General features: G+C 37.8%; 1 protein-coding gene across 11 annotated transcripts in view; it reads right to left on the bottom strand.

Annotated features, from left to right (window-relative positions):
• The window catches only part of PARD3 (par-3 family cell polarity regulator), a 641,307-nt gene that overhangs the window by 174,182 nt on the left and 454,095 nt on the right, over positions 1-13,030 (bottom strand). For 10 of the 11 annotated variants that reach the window (XM_067542623.1, XM_067542631.1, XM_067542629.1 and 7 more), the window contains 2 exons: positions 8,215-8,442; positions 1,668-1,884 (listed from right to left, as the gene is read on the bottom strand). In XM_067542623.1, coding sequence (XP_067398724.1) covers positions 1,668-1,884; positions 8,215-8,442 — 445 coding nt within the window. Of the gene's footprint in view, positions 1-685; positions 1,106-1,667; positions 1,885-8,214; positions 8,443-13,030 lie in introns of those variants that run through there. The other variant, XM_067542628.1, reaches the window with a different exon arrangement.

Genomic DNA, 13,030 nt, shown 5'->3' on the forward strand with positions numbered 1-13,030 from the left:
TAGCCTCACAAAATCCCTGTCAGGTGGATATTTGTACCATCATTTTACAGAAGAGGAAACTCAAGAACAAAGCAAGTGTCTAACTTTTTAGATGTTGGGCCATACCTTATAAAACTCCCTCATTTCAAGGGACATCACTCATTTTACTGCCCAAGTTATCTATATTCCACATAAGTCTTTTGCTCTTTCACTGTTATTGCCAAAAAATATTCAACATCAGAAATAAAAGACTCATGAAGCTGAGGTGATGACACTACAGGAATGAATCCCACAACATTTTAAGTTTCCTGCATGAATGAGTTGTGTCCCCTCCCTCGTCATTTTGAGCCTTTATCACATGCTGTATCCCAAACTTGGGCTTTGGCAGATTGGCACCTTTGAAAATCAGATCAAACATCCACAACTCCAGGTGAGATCAAAGGTCATAGATGAAGCCAGTGGCAGAATTGAGAATAGAATCCAGGTTTGCCTGATTTCCCACTTCTCATGCCTTCACCACAAGGTCTTACTTCCTCCTTAGATAAATACTAATTTTCTTTGGTGAACAGTTCTACAGAAACACATGCAACTGCTAAACAACTCGATCGTATTATTTAGCTTTCTGTAAAAAAAATGACAAGCTAACTAAGCCTACAACATAATTCAGACACACAAAACAACCATCAAGCTATAGCCAGAACCTCCCTTTAATGAATTCTTTATAGAAGCAGAAATGTAACAAGTACTACATTTTGACTGAGCTTAATTGAAGCTCTGGTACCTTTTCATGATGAATTATTATTTATGACCCTTAAAATCATACTAGGAAATCTACTTCTAAATTTAATTTAATTTAATTTAGAAGTAATGAACTTTTGTACACATAAGAAAGACAGACAGTACCTGACTATTCCTTTGTTATGGAACTTTATTTATCCTTGCTAGCTAGAAGAAAGATTTTGCTTACTTTCTCCCCCGACTACTTACAGGAAAGACAGTCTTGAAAAGTTATTAAAACAGTATTCAAAATTCTCTCCCAGACTGTGATGAAGTCTTCTTTGAGATGAAGACAATTGTCAGACCTAGATGAAGACAACAGGTGGGATCCTCACCTCTGCTCTGGCCCCTTTACAAGTAGAAGGACAAGTGGTATAAAGTGGCTCTTGTAGCCTGAATTCCAGTTGGCAGAGAATTCTCTCAGTATATGAACTGAAGTGGACACCCATCCTTGCTGTCTTCTAAGAATCCATTTGCAAGCCCTGGCATAGGGGCCATGCCTTCAGGCTGGAGGCAGTGTGGGTGTGAAGCAAGCAGCACTGTGGCCCATAGGGCAGCCTTAGACAGGCCCACAGCGTTCTCTTAAGTTATGCTTGGGCCACTCCAACTCCCAGAGCAGCCCAGGATCAGGAAGTCACAAAGGTGTCTCAGCTCTCTCCCCCTTAGGCTGCAAATTCTTCACTGCCCCCCTGAGAAACTTAGCACAGAATCACAGATGTTCACAATATGATACTCTAAAGGTATGTTCAAATTTTGGTATTTGGGGGTTTGTAGTGAAATAGACATTTGCACAGGGGCTAGTACAACGGGGCCTTGTTCCCAACTGGGGCCTTTGTGCACGACAACAATACAAAAAAATGAAGCTCTATTTTGTTATACACTCTCATAATCTTTGGTTGCGTAACACCTACCTGAACATGTCTCCTAAGCCTTTGAGCATTCCTTTCTTTGCCTTAATTTTATCCTTCTCTTTATCACGGTCTTTCTTCTTGTCCTTTCCAACCTTTTTTCTCTCCCCTTTATCTTGGCTTCCATTCATCTGTCTGTCCAGTGAGTGGGATGGCTGGTCACTTGCTGTAGACACAGATTCTCTGCCTGATCTTGAACTCTCCTCTGTGTCTTCCTCCACTGAAAGAGAAAGAAAAGAATATTAGTGGGACAGGAACAAACAAATACAAAGTTTTTTCAGCATATTGTGGAATATGTTTTGGAGCAAGACATGCATAACAAATAAATAACAACATGACATTATGTTGTAACCTTTGACTGCTCACTCTGCCGGTTCCACATCTATGTTCTTTATGTCTGTTACTCCCCTATAAACTCTACAGGGAAGGAAATGAGTGTATATTCTGTGAGGCATACAGAACATTGTGGATGCTCTAAATCAGGGGTGCCCGACCTACCACCCACCAGAGTATTTCATAAGGTCCATGGCCTGCTTCAAAGCAATACTAATGGCCATTCATTAGCCTTTTGTTGTCAAGATGTTTATATTCCTTTATCTTACACAAGTGTGTAAATAGGCAATACTGTACATAGAAATAATCTATCTAAATACATATGAAACAAGCTAAACTTAAAATATAAATCATTCAGGTGAGTTTAAATCTTACTAAAATATGTTTGGCCCACACAAGGTTGTGTTTAGGTTTATGTGGCCCTCCGGTGTAATAAGGTTGGGCACCACTGCTCTAAATAACAGTACCGATCAATAAACAGGGTTAACAACTAGTGACGCTAACTTGTGTTAGTACAGGGGTTCTCAAACTTGTTATGCTGGGACCCCCCTTAGAAAATATTTCAGGCTGTAACAACACCCCCCCCCCAAAGGTGATGACACCCCGCCCCCCATACCATTATACCCTTACTGGCATGCACAGGGGTGACAGTTCATGGACCCCCCCATAATAACCTCATGACCCCTTGAGGGGTCACAACCCCCAGTTTAAGAACCCCTGTGTTAGTGCTTAGATTCTACAGTGAGGAGAGTTTTAGATATTCTTAAAATACAGATTATACATGTAGTTAATAACTTTTTAGTTAAACTCAAAATATACAAGTAATTTACATTACATCAATTTGTAACACACCACATTGCCTGCTACCCCTAATTGCCATTTCAAAGCCTTTATGTATATCAATCTAACTCCCAATTTCTCACCATTTCAAGTGTTAGCCTCCAACATGCCTTACCCCTTCTGCTCACCAATCTGTCCCAACTTGTACTAAGCTCAGACACACTGCTTCCTCCTCCAGACCTGAAGAACGCTGTGTAGTTCAAAAGCTTATACCTTCCACCAACAGAAGTTGGTTCAATAAAAGATATCACCTCATCTGCCTTGTGTGTCTCATATCCTGGGACTAACACGGCTACATCACCACTGCAGAAAAAGTCATTTAGGAAGCTTTTTTCTTCAACTACAAAACACCACAGTGAATTTGATGAAATAACTCATTCCCTTTAGCAGTTAATTTTTAAAACATGTTACAGTTTTACTCTTCCAAAGGAGTTCCATTGCTGGAGGTGAAGACTCTAGAGCTGCAATTGTGAAGTTTACATCATCTGAAACAAATAAGACCTTCTAAGAGTACATTATAAACTGTTTAAAACCTGGACCCACCGAGAGATTATATATAATTTGAAACACATATTACAGAAATATTAAAGAGAAAAATGACAAAAAATATATGGTGGTATCCATATTTCTAAACGATTCTCCACTCAAAAAATAGAAAAGCTTCCCATGGGTCAGTGGAAATGAAAGTCATGAGGTTACAGAGATATTTTTTTGGTGCACCATCATCAGCTGCTGAAGTGTCTGAAACTTGTCTGCTGAATAATGAGCAGTTTGTCATTCTTCTGCAGGACCACAGTCAGTCATCTGACTCAGGCAAGACTTGTTCACTAAGCATTCAAAATCTGCTAGAATATCCCACCAACCCAACAGCCTTTGACAAACATATTCTAAAAGCAATATTTCAGGCCAGGCAAATCTGGACATAGACATTTATTGCTAAACCACAACAACTATAACTTTGAATCCCAAACAACTGAACATAGGTGAAGGATCTAACTGCATCTTGCTATTAGCCTATCTATTGTGGGTGCGTGGAGTAAAACAGCTAAGTGTATGTCTACACTACAGCTGCTACAGCAACACAACTACAGGACTGCAGCTTGTTCCATTGTAGCCCTGTAGCGCAGATGCATCCTACATTGACCAAAGGAGGTTTTCCATCTATGTAGGTAACCCACCTCTCTGAGATGCAGTATCTAAGTCAACGGAAGAATTCTTTCATTAACCTAGCTGCATCTACAGTGGAGACTAGGTCGAGTTCACTACATCGCACAGGGTGTGAAATTTTTCACAGTCCTGAGCAATGTAGCTAGGTCGCCATAAGTTTTAGAGGTAGACCAGGCCTGACAGATCTTCAGCTGCAGGTGCACTTTCAATATTCAGGCAATTGTAACTGACAAGATAAGACTGAAAGCTAGTATTAGTGCTTTTGAGGTCACAGTGTTTATTAAGAGAACTGGAGTATAGGGATGTATTTAATGATTCTTAAAAGTGTAGATTTGGACACAGAGGATCACATTTAAAAACACACTCTAATTTTGTGCATGTCAATTTGCCCCGAAAATCCATTGCTGGTGCAAACAACAACATTTAGGCAATCTATCTGATCGTGCCTGTAAATGAATAAAAGTAGTAAAAATAAATTCAAAATCTGGTGCACACTTAAGTCATACATTTACTCAGTAATTCTTTGCTAGGATTTTAAAGATGAATGGATTTTGACCCATGGCTGTTCATGTTCAAAATAATCACACAGAAAATTAATCCTAAGCGTGTATCAAGGGTACTATACTATGCTGAGTTGCTAAACAACTTGCATAACAATGAATCCCCCTTTACTATTTATTTTGCATATTATGTAGAGATAATATTGCTTCCTTTCCATAGCTGCTCTGCAATAAATATTTTTCTACCAAGCTTTCACAGTAGTTTGCCTGCAATTAACTTACTAGTCTGCACCATAGCTTCTCCTACCCAATGAACTACGAAGCATTTTCCCGTGACACGCTAGAATAAGCAGATTTCCAGGTTTTAAAAAGACATGACATGAAGAAAGTTGTTTCTCTTTTGTGCAGCAGTCATTCAACAATTAAGATATACCTAATTACCAGTGTTTAGAACAGATGCAAATGTTGTCCAATTAAAATTCAAGTCTACACTATAAATGAAACATCTGATTTTTGTTATGTTGCAGTAATGATGTTAGGTGACTGGAAAACGTACAAGAGATTTTTCCCCCACCCGTTTAGGCTACTGAAGGCAAAAATTAACTTGAGATATGTTATAAGCATCAATTCAAGATGAAGACCAAAGTCATCCTTCACAAACCACACTGTATTAAAGAGAACTACAAAAAAGGTATTGTGAAACTATTCCCCTAATTAGGCCATAAAATGGAAAAGATGCATATGAGAAATTGAAGCTATTTAATGTGAAGCTGTTTCATAACTGAACTCCTAGACCGCTTATTGTGATATTTAATAGGACTGTAGGTTCTAGCAATTAAGACTCAACAAAGATTAGAAAGCTTTGCCAATTTCTCCAGATTCAAATGACTTGTTCTCAGACAACACACCAGAGATAGAAATTTTGCTTCTAGTCAGCTATTCCAAGTATTAAAAAACAAGCACAATGATTCTTATAATCTAAACACCCACAACATTCTGTTGTTATTATCTGATTATAGCCATTACAACACCTTAAGTATCCTCCTCAAAACTCTTTAAATGTTTTCACAGAATTGGACATTTCCAGATGGTATTTATACTATTTTTAACAGTTTGAACAACATATTGTTTTAGGGAGAGCAATTATATTTAAAAAACAGTTCCAGTCCTTTATCACACACAGTATCTCCATATTTTTAGAGCTCTTTCATGAGACGATCAAATGTTAAAAAGTCCTTCATAACTGCAATTCAGTGCTATTGTTTTGCCAGCCCGAAGGACCGGAAGGAAAAAACATTCCTAATTCTAAAACGTTTGGAAAAGAAACAGGAAAAATTTCAAACAAGACAAATGAATACATTCTCAGGGGCAGCAGCAAATGGACCACCAACATCTTGCATGGATTTTAGGAGACAAAGCAGCATTTTTAATTCTAAACAATTACAAAATAATTAAATAGAATTAAAACAAAACTTAGGGCATATAGCTATGGCAGCAATGTGACATTATTTATTTGAGTACCAGATTGCTAAATAGACCTATATCCATTCAGGGGTGTCCAAACTTTGCCGAAGTGAAGAGGTCATTTGGCAACTTCCCTGGAAACTGAGACCATAGATACTTTGAATAAAATGGAGCAGATTGCAGATGCTCTTGGCTTTAACATGTATGCACAGCACTGAGACAAAGGTCCCAGTAAATGACATTCCTTCCACCCTAAGTGTAGTATGGCTGGCTAAGACCTGTAGATTTCACAGGCCACAGATTTCACACCACCATCATGAACACATGGGAAACCACAGACTGCACAAGTACAACTCCTGGGTTGAACTCACTATACTGCCATGGTACTACCAGTTTCTGTATCACTTATGAATACACAAGATTTGTTACATAGTGAAGCTACACCAATATGACATGCTATTTTGTATATTTTACATGGCACTAAGAACCAAAAGGATAAGAGTGTGCCCAGTCCTATATGGGTACACAAAGGGTAGAGACGACTTAAGATGTCTTTCCTTATTGAGTCACCGTGTATGGGTTGGGCTCAGTGCTACATGAACATGAGAACACCCTGGATCTATCAGTGCAAGACTCCACAAATTGGGCAGGAAGAGGCTACTGCCTCTTCTTCATATCAACCAGCAGACTTGACCATGTACAGGGTAGGTTAGTGGGAGGGAAGCATTGAGTTCACTCTTTCAAATGGTATAGCAGTGGCCATGTACAACCCCCAATCAAGTCAAATGAGCTGGCTCAAAATATCTTACAGTAAACGGGCATATTTTCAATCACCTAGAAAGTGTTTAGTGATAACCCCTTTGTTATGTCCCCTTTTAGATTCCTTTTTTGGTCAAATGAGGTTAAACCATTTGAAACTTTAATTCCCACTGCGCATGGGGTATCTGATGTCGGACAACAGGAAATCACTGTCCGTTGGCTCGCACCAAACAAAGCCATTTAGAAAAACATGGTCTCGTGTCCCAAAAGACCTTAGGCATGTACTTTGGAAGAATGATCAGGATCGTTTTACACATTCTCTCATTCTGAGTCTGCCATTGGTCAACAGTAGATTGACAGGTAGTAGCATGAGACTGGTATTTAGCCTCACTGCTGTGTGAAATTGCTAGGCACGTGGGGGAGGGGATGCAGAATGTATTAGCTATTTGGGGAGTACTGATTCTGGCAAAATGACCTCAGATTAAGTCATGGAATATTTGTAGGAACAGAGTAAGGAAGATGAGTGATCTTGTATATGAATATAATTGCAGGATCAAATTATTTAATTAAGCATAGACCTTCTCAAACTGAAAACAAATACAAAAAATAAGGGCAGAGGGTGAAAGTACCCTTTCCAAACCATTTTTGTTAGTATTCAGCAAAGCGATTTTATTTCTTCATTCTTTCCTAAGCCTTCTTCATTCATAAACTTCTTCTGAATAGAAGCAGGCTGATTTTTAAAAAAATCTTCTAAAGGGTGACAAGCGAAAGTAGTACAACAAGAAGGTTAAAATTTCAATAATTTTAATACAGACCCCAGTTGAGGTAATTTACCATTCATACTATTTGCATTCAATAGGGACTGTCATTTTACCAGCCCATTCTTACATAGTTCAATAATGATAAGGTTAGCTTTGAAGTGATTATTTTATGTTAATGACACATTCTCCACATGTTGGGTCACATTTGGGGTTAAAGAACTGGAAATGTAAATGAATGCCCATTAGGGTGGGTAATAGCTGGTCATTAACTTTAGAATTTTATTAGATCTGCCAGCCTTACTCATTCTAATTAAAGAATAGTGGTAATTTTTTTCCCCAACACATCATTTCATGCTGATATTTTTCAACTTGAATTCAACTTTTTTCTTTTTGGTTAACCTTTTTAATTAAACAAATCCATATATAGTCATATAAAAACTTTTCACACTAAACAATTAAATCAAATGTACTCATTTTAAACTCATTTTCTTGCTCTAGAAAAAGAAGTAACTTCAGAGTGTTTCAATCTGTGAATCCATATGCAGGACACAAGCATTTATAAAGCCTAATCTAACGATCTAGAGAAATTTAAGTTATACTTTATTTAAAAAGACATAAAATTATGTTTTTTATTGGATCCCTTTTTTAGTTATAAGTCTGTGTTTAATCCTTCAAAGGAAATTAAACAATAACAACGTTCTTAACATGCAGCAAGAGTATACTTACAGGTCTCCATGCCTTCGTCGTCATCATCTGCAACAGGTTTATCATATGATTTGTCAATTGCAGCTCTGAAGCTCTCATTGCAACCTCGGCCTCGGATTATCCGTGGGCGTGGACGATGAAAGGGAATGTCACCATTCAAAGTCACCTCAGCAACAGCTGTCTGTAGACTTTCTAATGAGCTGGATTTCTTCAGACCTAATGAAGGACCCACGTCTCTTGTTGGGGAACCTTAGTGGTTAAAAAAATGTTAATTACGATTAGTACAGAGAACTGCATGCTTGATTATTCACATTTATAGAGAAAGTCTATGGAGATATACTGAATATTATGCGCATCATCTCTATAATCTGTGGGGATTTCTGTGCAGAGCTGCTGGTTTGAACAATGAATGAGTACATCATGTCTTAGCCAATGAAGCTAACAAGGTTAGTGACGTCTAACTTCCCAGATCAGAGGGACCTTACCACTGGTTATTTTAACCACCTGAATTATGATAAAATAATTCTTGATCTCTAAAAAAAAATGTAGGTTATAAGAACATCAGTGACACGAGTCTAATTGGCATCCAACTATAATGGATATGGAGGGTTGGGACTTAGTTTGTTTTGGTTTTTTAGGCATAACTTATTTTATGTAATCACTCCAAGGAAGTCCTCATTTTATTATATTAATCAATTCCATTTCCTCACTGGTGTTCCCACTCATCAATTTTTTCAACTATTATCATGTCCTCATTTAGTTGTCACTTTGCCAAGATATAGGTACATGACTCTTTTCAACTTCATAAATAAAACACTGCAGTCCCCCACCTGCCAACCCTTTCATTGGTTTTCTCTGATCTTTCTCCCATTTTTAATCATCTTTCTGGTAATAAAATGTGCATAACTGAATACATTATAACAATAATAATATAATACCTAGATTTTATACAGTGCTTTTTGTTAGCAGATCTCAAAGTGCTTTAACACAGGAGATCAGTAACTTCATTTACACAATGAGATAATGAGACACAGAGGAACAAAGTGATTTGCCCTCAGTCACTCAACAGGTCAGTAGCAGAGCCAGCAATAGAACGCAGTTCTGCTGAGTCCCAGTCCAGTGCTCTATCCATCTTGTCTCTCATAAGCATGTATTATTCATACCAGAGCTATGAAGAATGATATTGTCATAAAATATTTATACTAGAAAGGTATCCAGTAGGCTCCAATCTGGATTTGGGCCCCATTCTGCAAAGTATCATTCAAAGAAAAATAGACAACAGTCCAACCCATCTTCCTAGAACTATTATAAGGAAGTAAATGTCTGAAATTTGAACTAAATATATTTAAATCTAAGCCAGAAATTGTAAACCTGCTGACCCCAAGCATAAGCTAACACAGCATTTCCCAACAAGTGTATTGTGGGGGTGCTCAAATGATGGGGGAATGGGGGTCAGAACTGTGACAACACAAGGGTTGAAGAAGGGGGACAATTAGTTTCATTTTCCTAAAGGGGGACTCAGCTCTGAAAAGTTTAAGAAACACTGAGCTAAACTGAAAGGCTTGAAGCCAGGTGAACTCAAACAGCAGCTGCCAAAGTATTCTTTCCACAGCTGCCTTCTTGATTGTATGAACTTGCTGAAAAATCACATCTTCGCCATGGCTGTGCAAACCCTGCAGAGTTTGGTTCACACACAGGTCCATAAAAAACACTACAGTTTGGAACTCAGACTCTGGGAACAAACAAGCCCCTACAGATTCACTTGGAAGTTTACATTTGTTGAACTCACACCTCCAAGAAGAACCCTTCCTTTCACAGACAACCAATATCTTTGGAGGGTTAGAGTTATGGGGATAGTTGGGGGCACGAAACAGCTGTTGGGGTGAGCAAGAAAGGTCAGCTGGGAACAGGGAGTTCAATGTCTTCCCAGCTGTGCAAACAAACCTCACACCATGTTTGACAAACTTTTGTGAGCATGGGCTGAAATTTGATGTTAATATTCACACAGCTCTCACCTCTCTTCATCAGATAAGTATTTCTGATATAGTCATTGTCCGAAAAACTTTTGCACAGATTATTTTCTTGCATGTACATGTGCATGTGTACACGCACACACACAAATGCACACACGCATTCTTCTACTGGTGCTTGCAGTATAACAAAAGTGATAAGCAGTTTACATTTCAAGATAAAATTGTGTTAAAACCCATCCATGAGAAAGAAAAAAAAATGCCTGCCAAAATTTTGAAAGACAAGACAGCTATGAATAAACCAGCTGTTAGAAAGATTCACTTTCATATACAAAGGGAGAAGGTTATCCTATTACCTAGCAACTTACTGTAAGTTTCCTTATTGCAAAGTGAAATCTGAAATATCTTTCTAAATGAAATGCTCTTATATCTTTTCCTAATTACTGAATGGCTGTATACTTTTTGTAAACAGTAATAATAAAGCAAGCATTATGTGCCCATTTATGCTCATGAAGGACATTTGAAAAAATCCCATTTCCTGCTGCCCAATAAAGATCATTGTGAGAACAATATTTATGTAAGTCACGCTTTCCCAAAGGAAAAGCTAGATGGGATATGACCTAATTTTCCCAGAGTACTGTAAAACTAATAATGGATTGCAGAAATGGTAGGAATATTTATCGAACTTGGGTGGCCATCAACATAAATGTGGACAGGTTGCAGAAGCTGGAAAGGGGAAGTATCGCCACAAAAGAAATGTAAGTACTGTGATCATAAACCTATTTATATTTTAATACCCTGACTATCATCTGTGGCCATTTCATAGCAAGGCAACTATTTTCAAAACATATGGCTAAGTCTTCCTGGAAACTGAGTGAAGAAGTTTAAAATCTATGTGAACAGGATTATCATAAACCCAGTGGTTACCCACAAAGAAACTGTCAACTTTTTTTTTTTAAATAAGTTAATTTCAAAATCTATGAGACATCATAACTTTGCCTTTTCCATTATAGTGCTAATATGAAGATATTAACTTTTTCCATAGTTACAGTTTTGATAGTAATCATTAGAAATATTATACACACAAAATCAATTTCTACTTCTTTTAGATTTAGTTTGAAGTCTTAGTTTAATTTAAAGAAATACAGGATTTTTCCCTCTGCCCCAAATCATCTGTGTATGTGAGGGGAAACAGATTTTATTATTATTTTAAAGTTTGAAGTTATCAGCATTTTTCTCCCCAACATTTTTTTCCTGACAAATGATTGTTGATGTAGCCAACCATGTGTAACGAAGCAACACTCCCAAGGAAAACTATGCTGTGTGCATCCGCTCCCTTTGCAATGTACATAAATATTCATTCACTCATCCATGTGACTCCCAACCCAGCACACATATCATTACTCCTTATAAAGACACTTGGTTGCATCCTTATGGCACCCTTGTGCCCACCCTCAGGAGTGCAGCACGCTCCTTCAGACTGCTAACATCCCTTTCTCAGAGGGCACTGCTAGGCACCCTCGTCCCAGTGTGAACACGTGCATTACAGCCACCCTTGTACAAACACCTCAGGCACACACATCTGCAACCCATGCACTCTTCATCCCCCACTCTGACCACATACATACAACCACTCCTTCTCAGAGTGCACCAAACACCTACCTCCACAGGTCATTCTACCTACCACCTCACTTGGGACATACACCTTTACACACCCCTTTACCAGATATAAATATACATCTCAGGCCACACACACTCGTCCAGTGCGCCTCACATGCCTCCCCCCCCACCCGCTTTGCTAAGCCTTCTATTGTCCCCACATCATAGAACATCATCTCACAGAACACATCCTCACCTCCTTCCCACACATGCATATGTCTTCACAGTCATACACAATGTCCCTTACAGTGCACACAACCACCTTCCCCAAACTACCTTAGCACGTGCCCATGAAGACACATGATACACTTGGCTCATATTATACGTATTTGCTGCCCCCTCCAAGCATCTTATTTTTCCTATCCTACTGTGCTGAACTGCCCTGCTCAAACAACTACATCATACTTTCTCCCCTTTAGATATTATATTAAGTATTTATATAGTGTCATAACTTTGCCTGGTGATTTCCAAAGATAAAAAACATATGCAGTCCCTGATTCAAAGGATGTGTGATGTTTCCTTTATCACTGATTATTTTAAGAAGTCTGTAAAATTAATTTTTAATTGAATTTTCTCTTCTAAATAATTTAGTGCACTTATTTTCTTTCTTTCAGAAAGTTGTTCTTGATCCTGAGGATATTTAAATCAAAACTGGAATAACTGCTAAAAAAAGACAGTTGGCTTCAGTTTCTATCCTCAATAATACTATAAAAAATAAATTGCCACCTAAGATTTAAAGTCATCCTGCTATCTAATTAAAATAGTCTCAGATAAGAATGTAACATTTGATGCTAAATGGTAAAAAAAAAAAAAAAAAGTGCACAACAGTGTCAGATATTAGTGATGATATAAAAGTCTGCTATGCTTTAAACTTTTGCAAGTCTACAAAGTCTATTTTATTTTTATTTTTTGTATTGGTCACATGACAGCAGCGTGCCAGTGAATTTATTTCCTAACAACCAAAGTAAAACTAAACTAAAATAGAAAACTATAGTTAAACTAAAAATAGAATTATTTTTCCACCCAATAAAGGAGCAACATTTCAGTTTAAAGAAAGGAATAATAAGCAATTATATCTACAACTGAAGATAGTGGGAGGGTTTTTTGAAAGCTGATGATATTCAATAGGCACCATGAAAAAACAAGTGATTTAGATTAGCTCTGAAAGACATCTTTAGCATTATGACAAGATGTATATAGAAATAAGG

This window comes from Emydura macquarii, unplaced genomic scaffold (assembly GCF_026122565.2).
Source record: "Emydura macquarii macquarii isolate MOO-44397 ecotype Brisbane River unplaced genomic scaffold, CSIRO-AGI_Emac_v2 contig_719, whole genome shotgun sequence".
NCBI lineage: Eukaryota > Metazoa > Chordata > Testudines > Chelidae > Emydura > Emydura macquarii.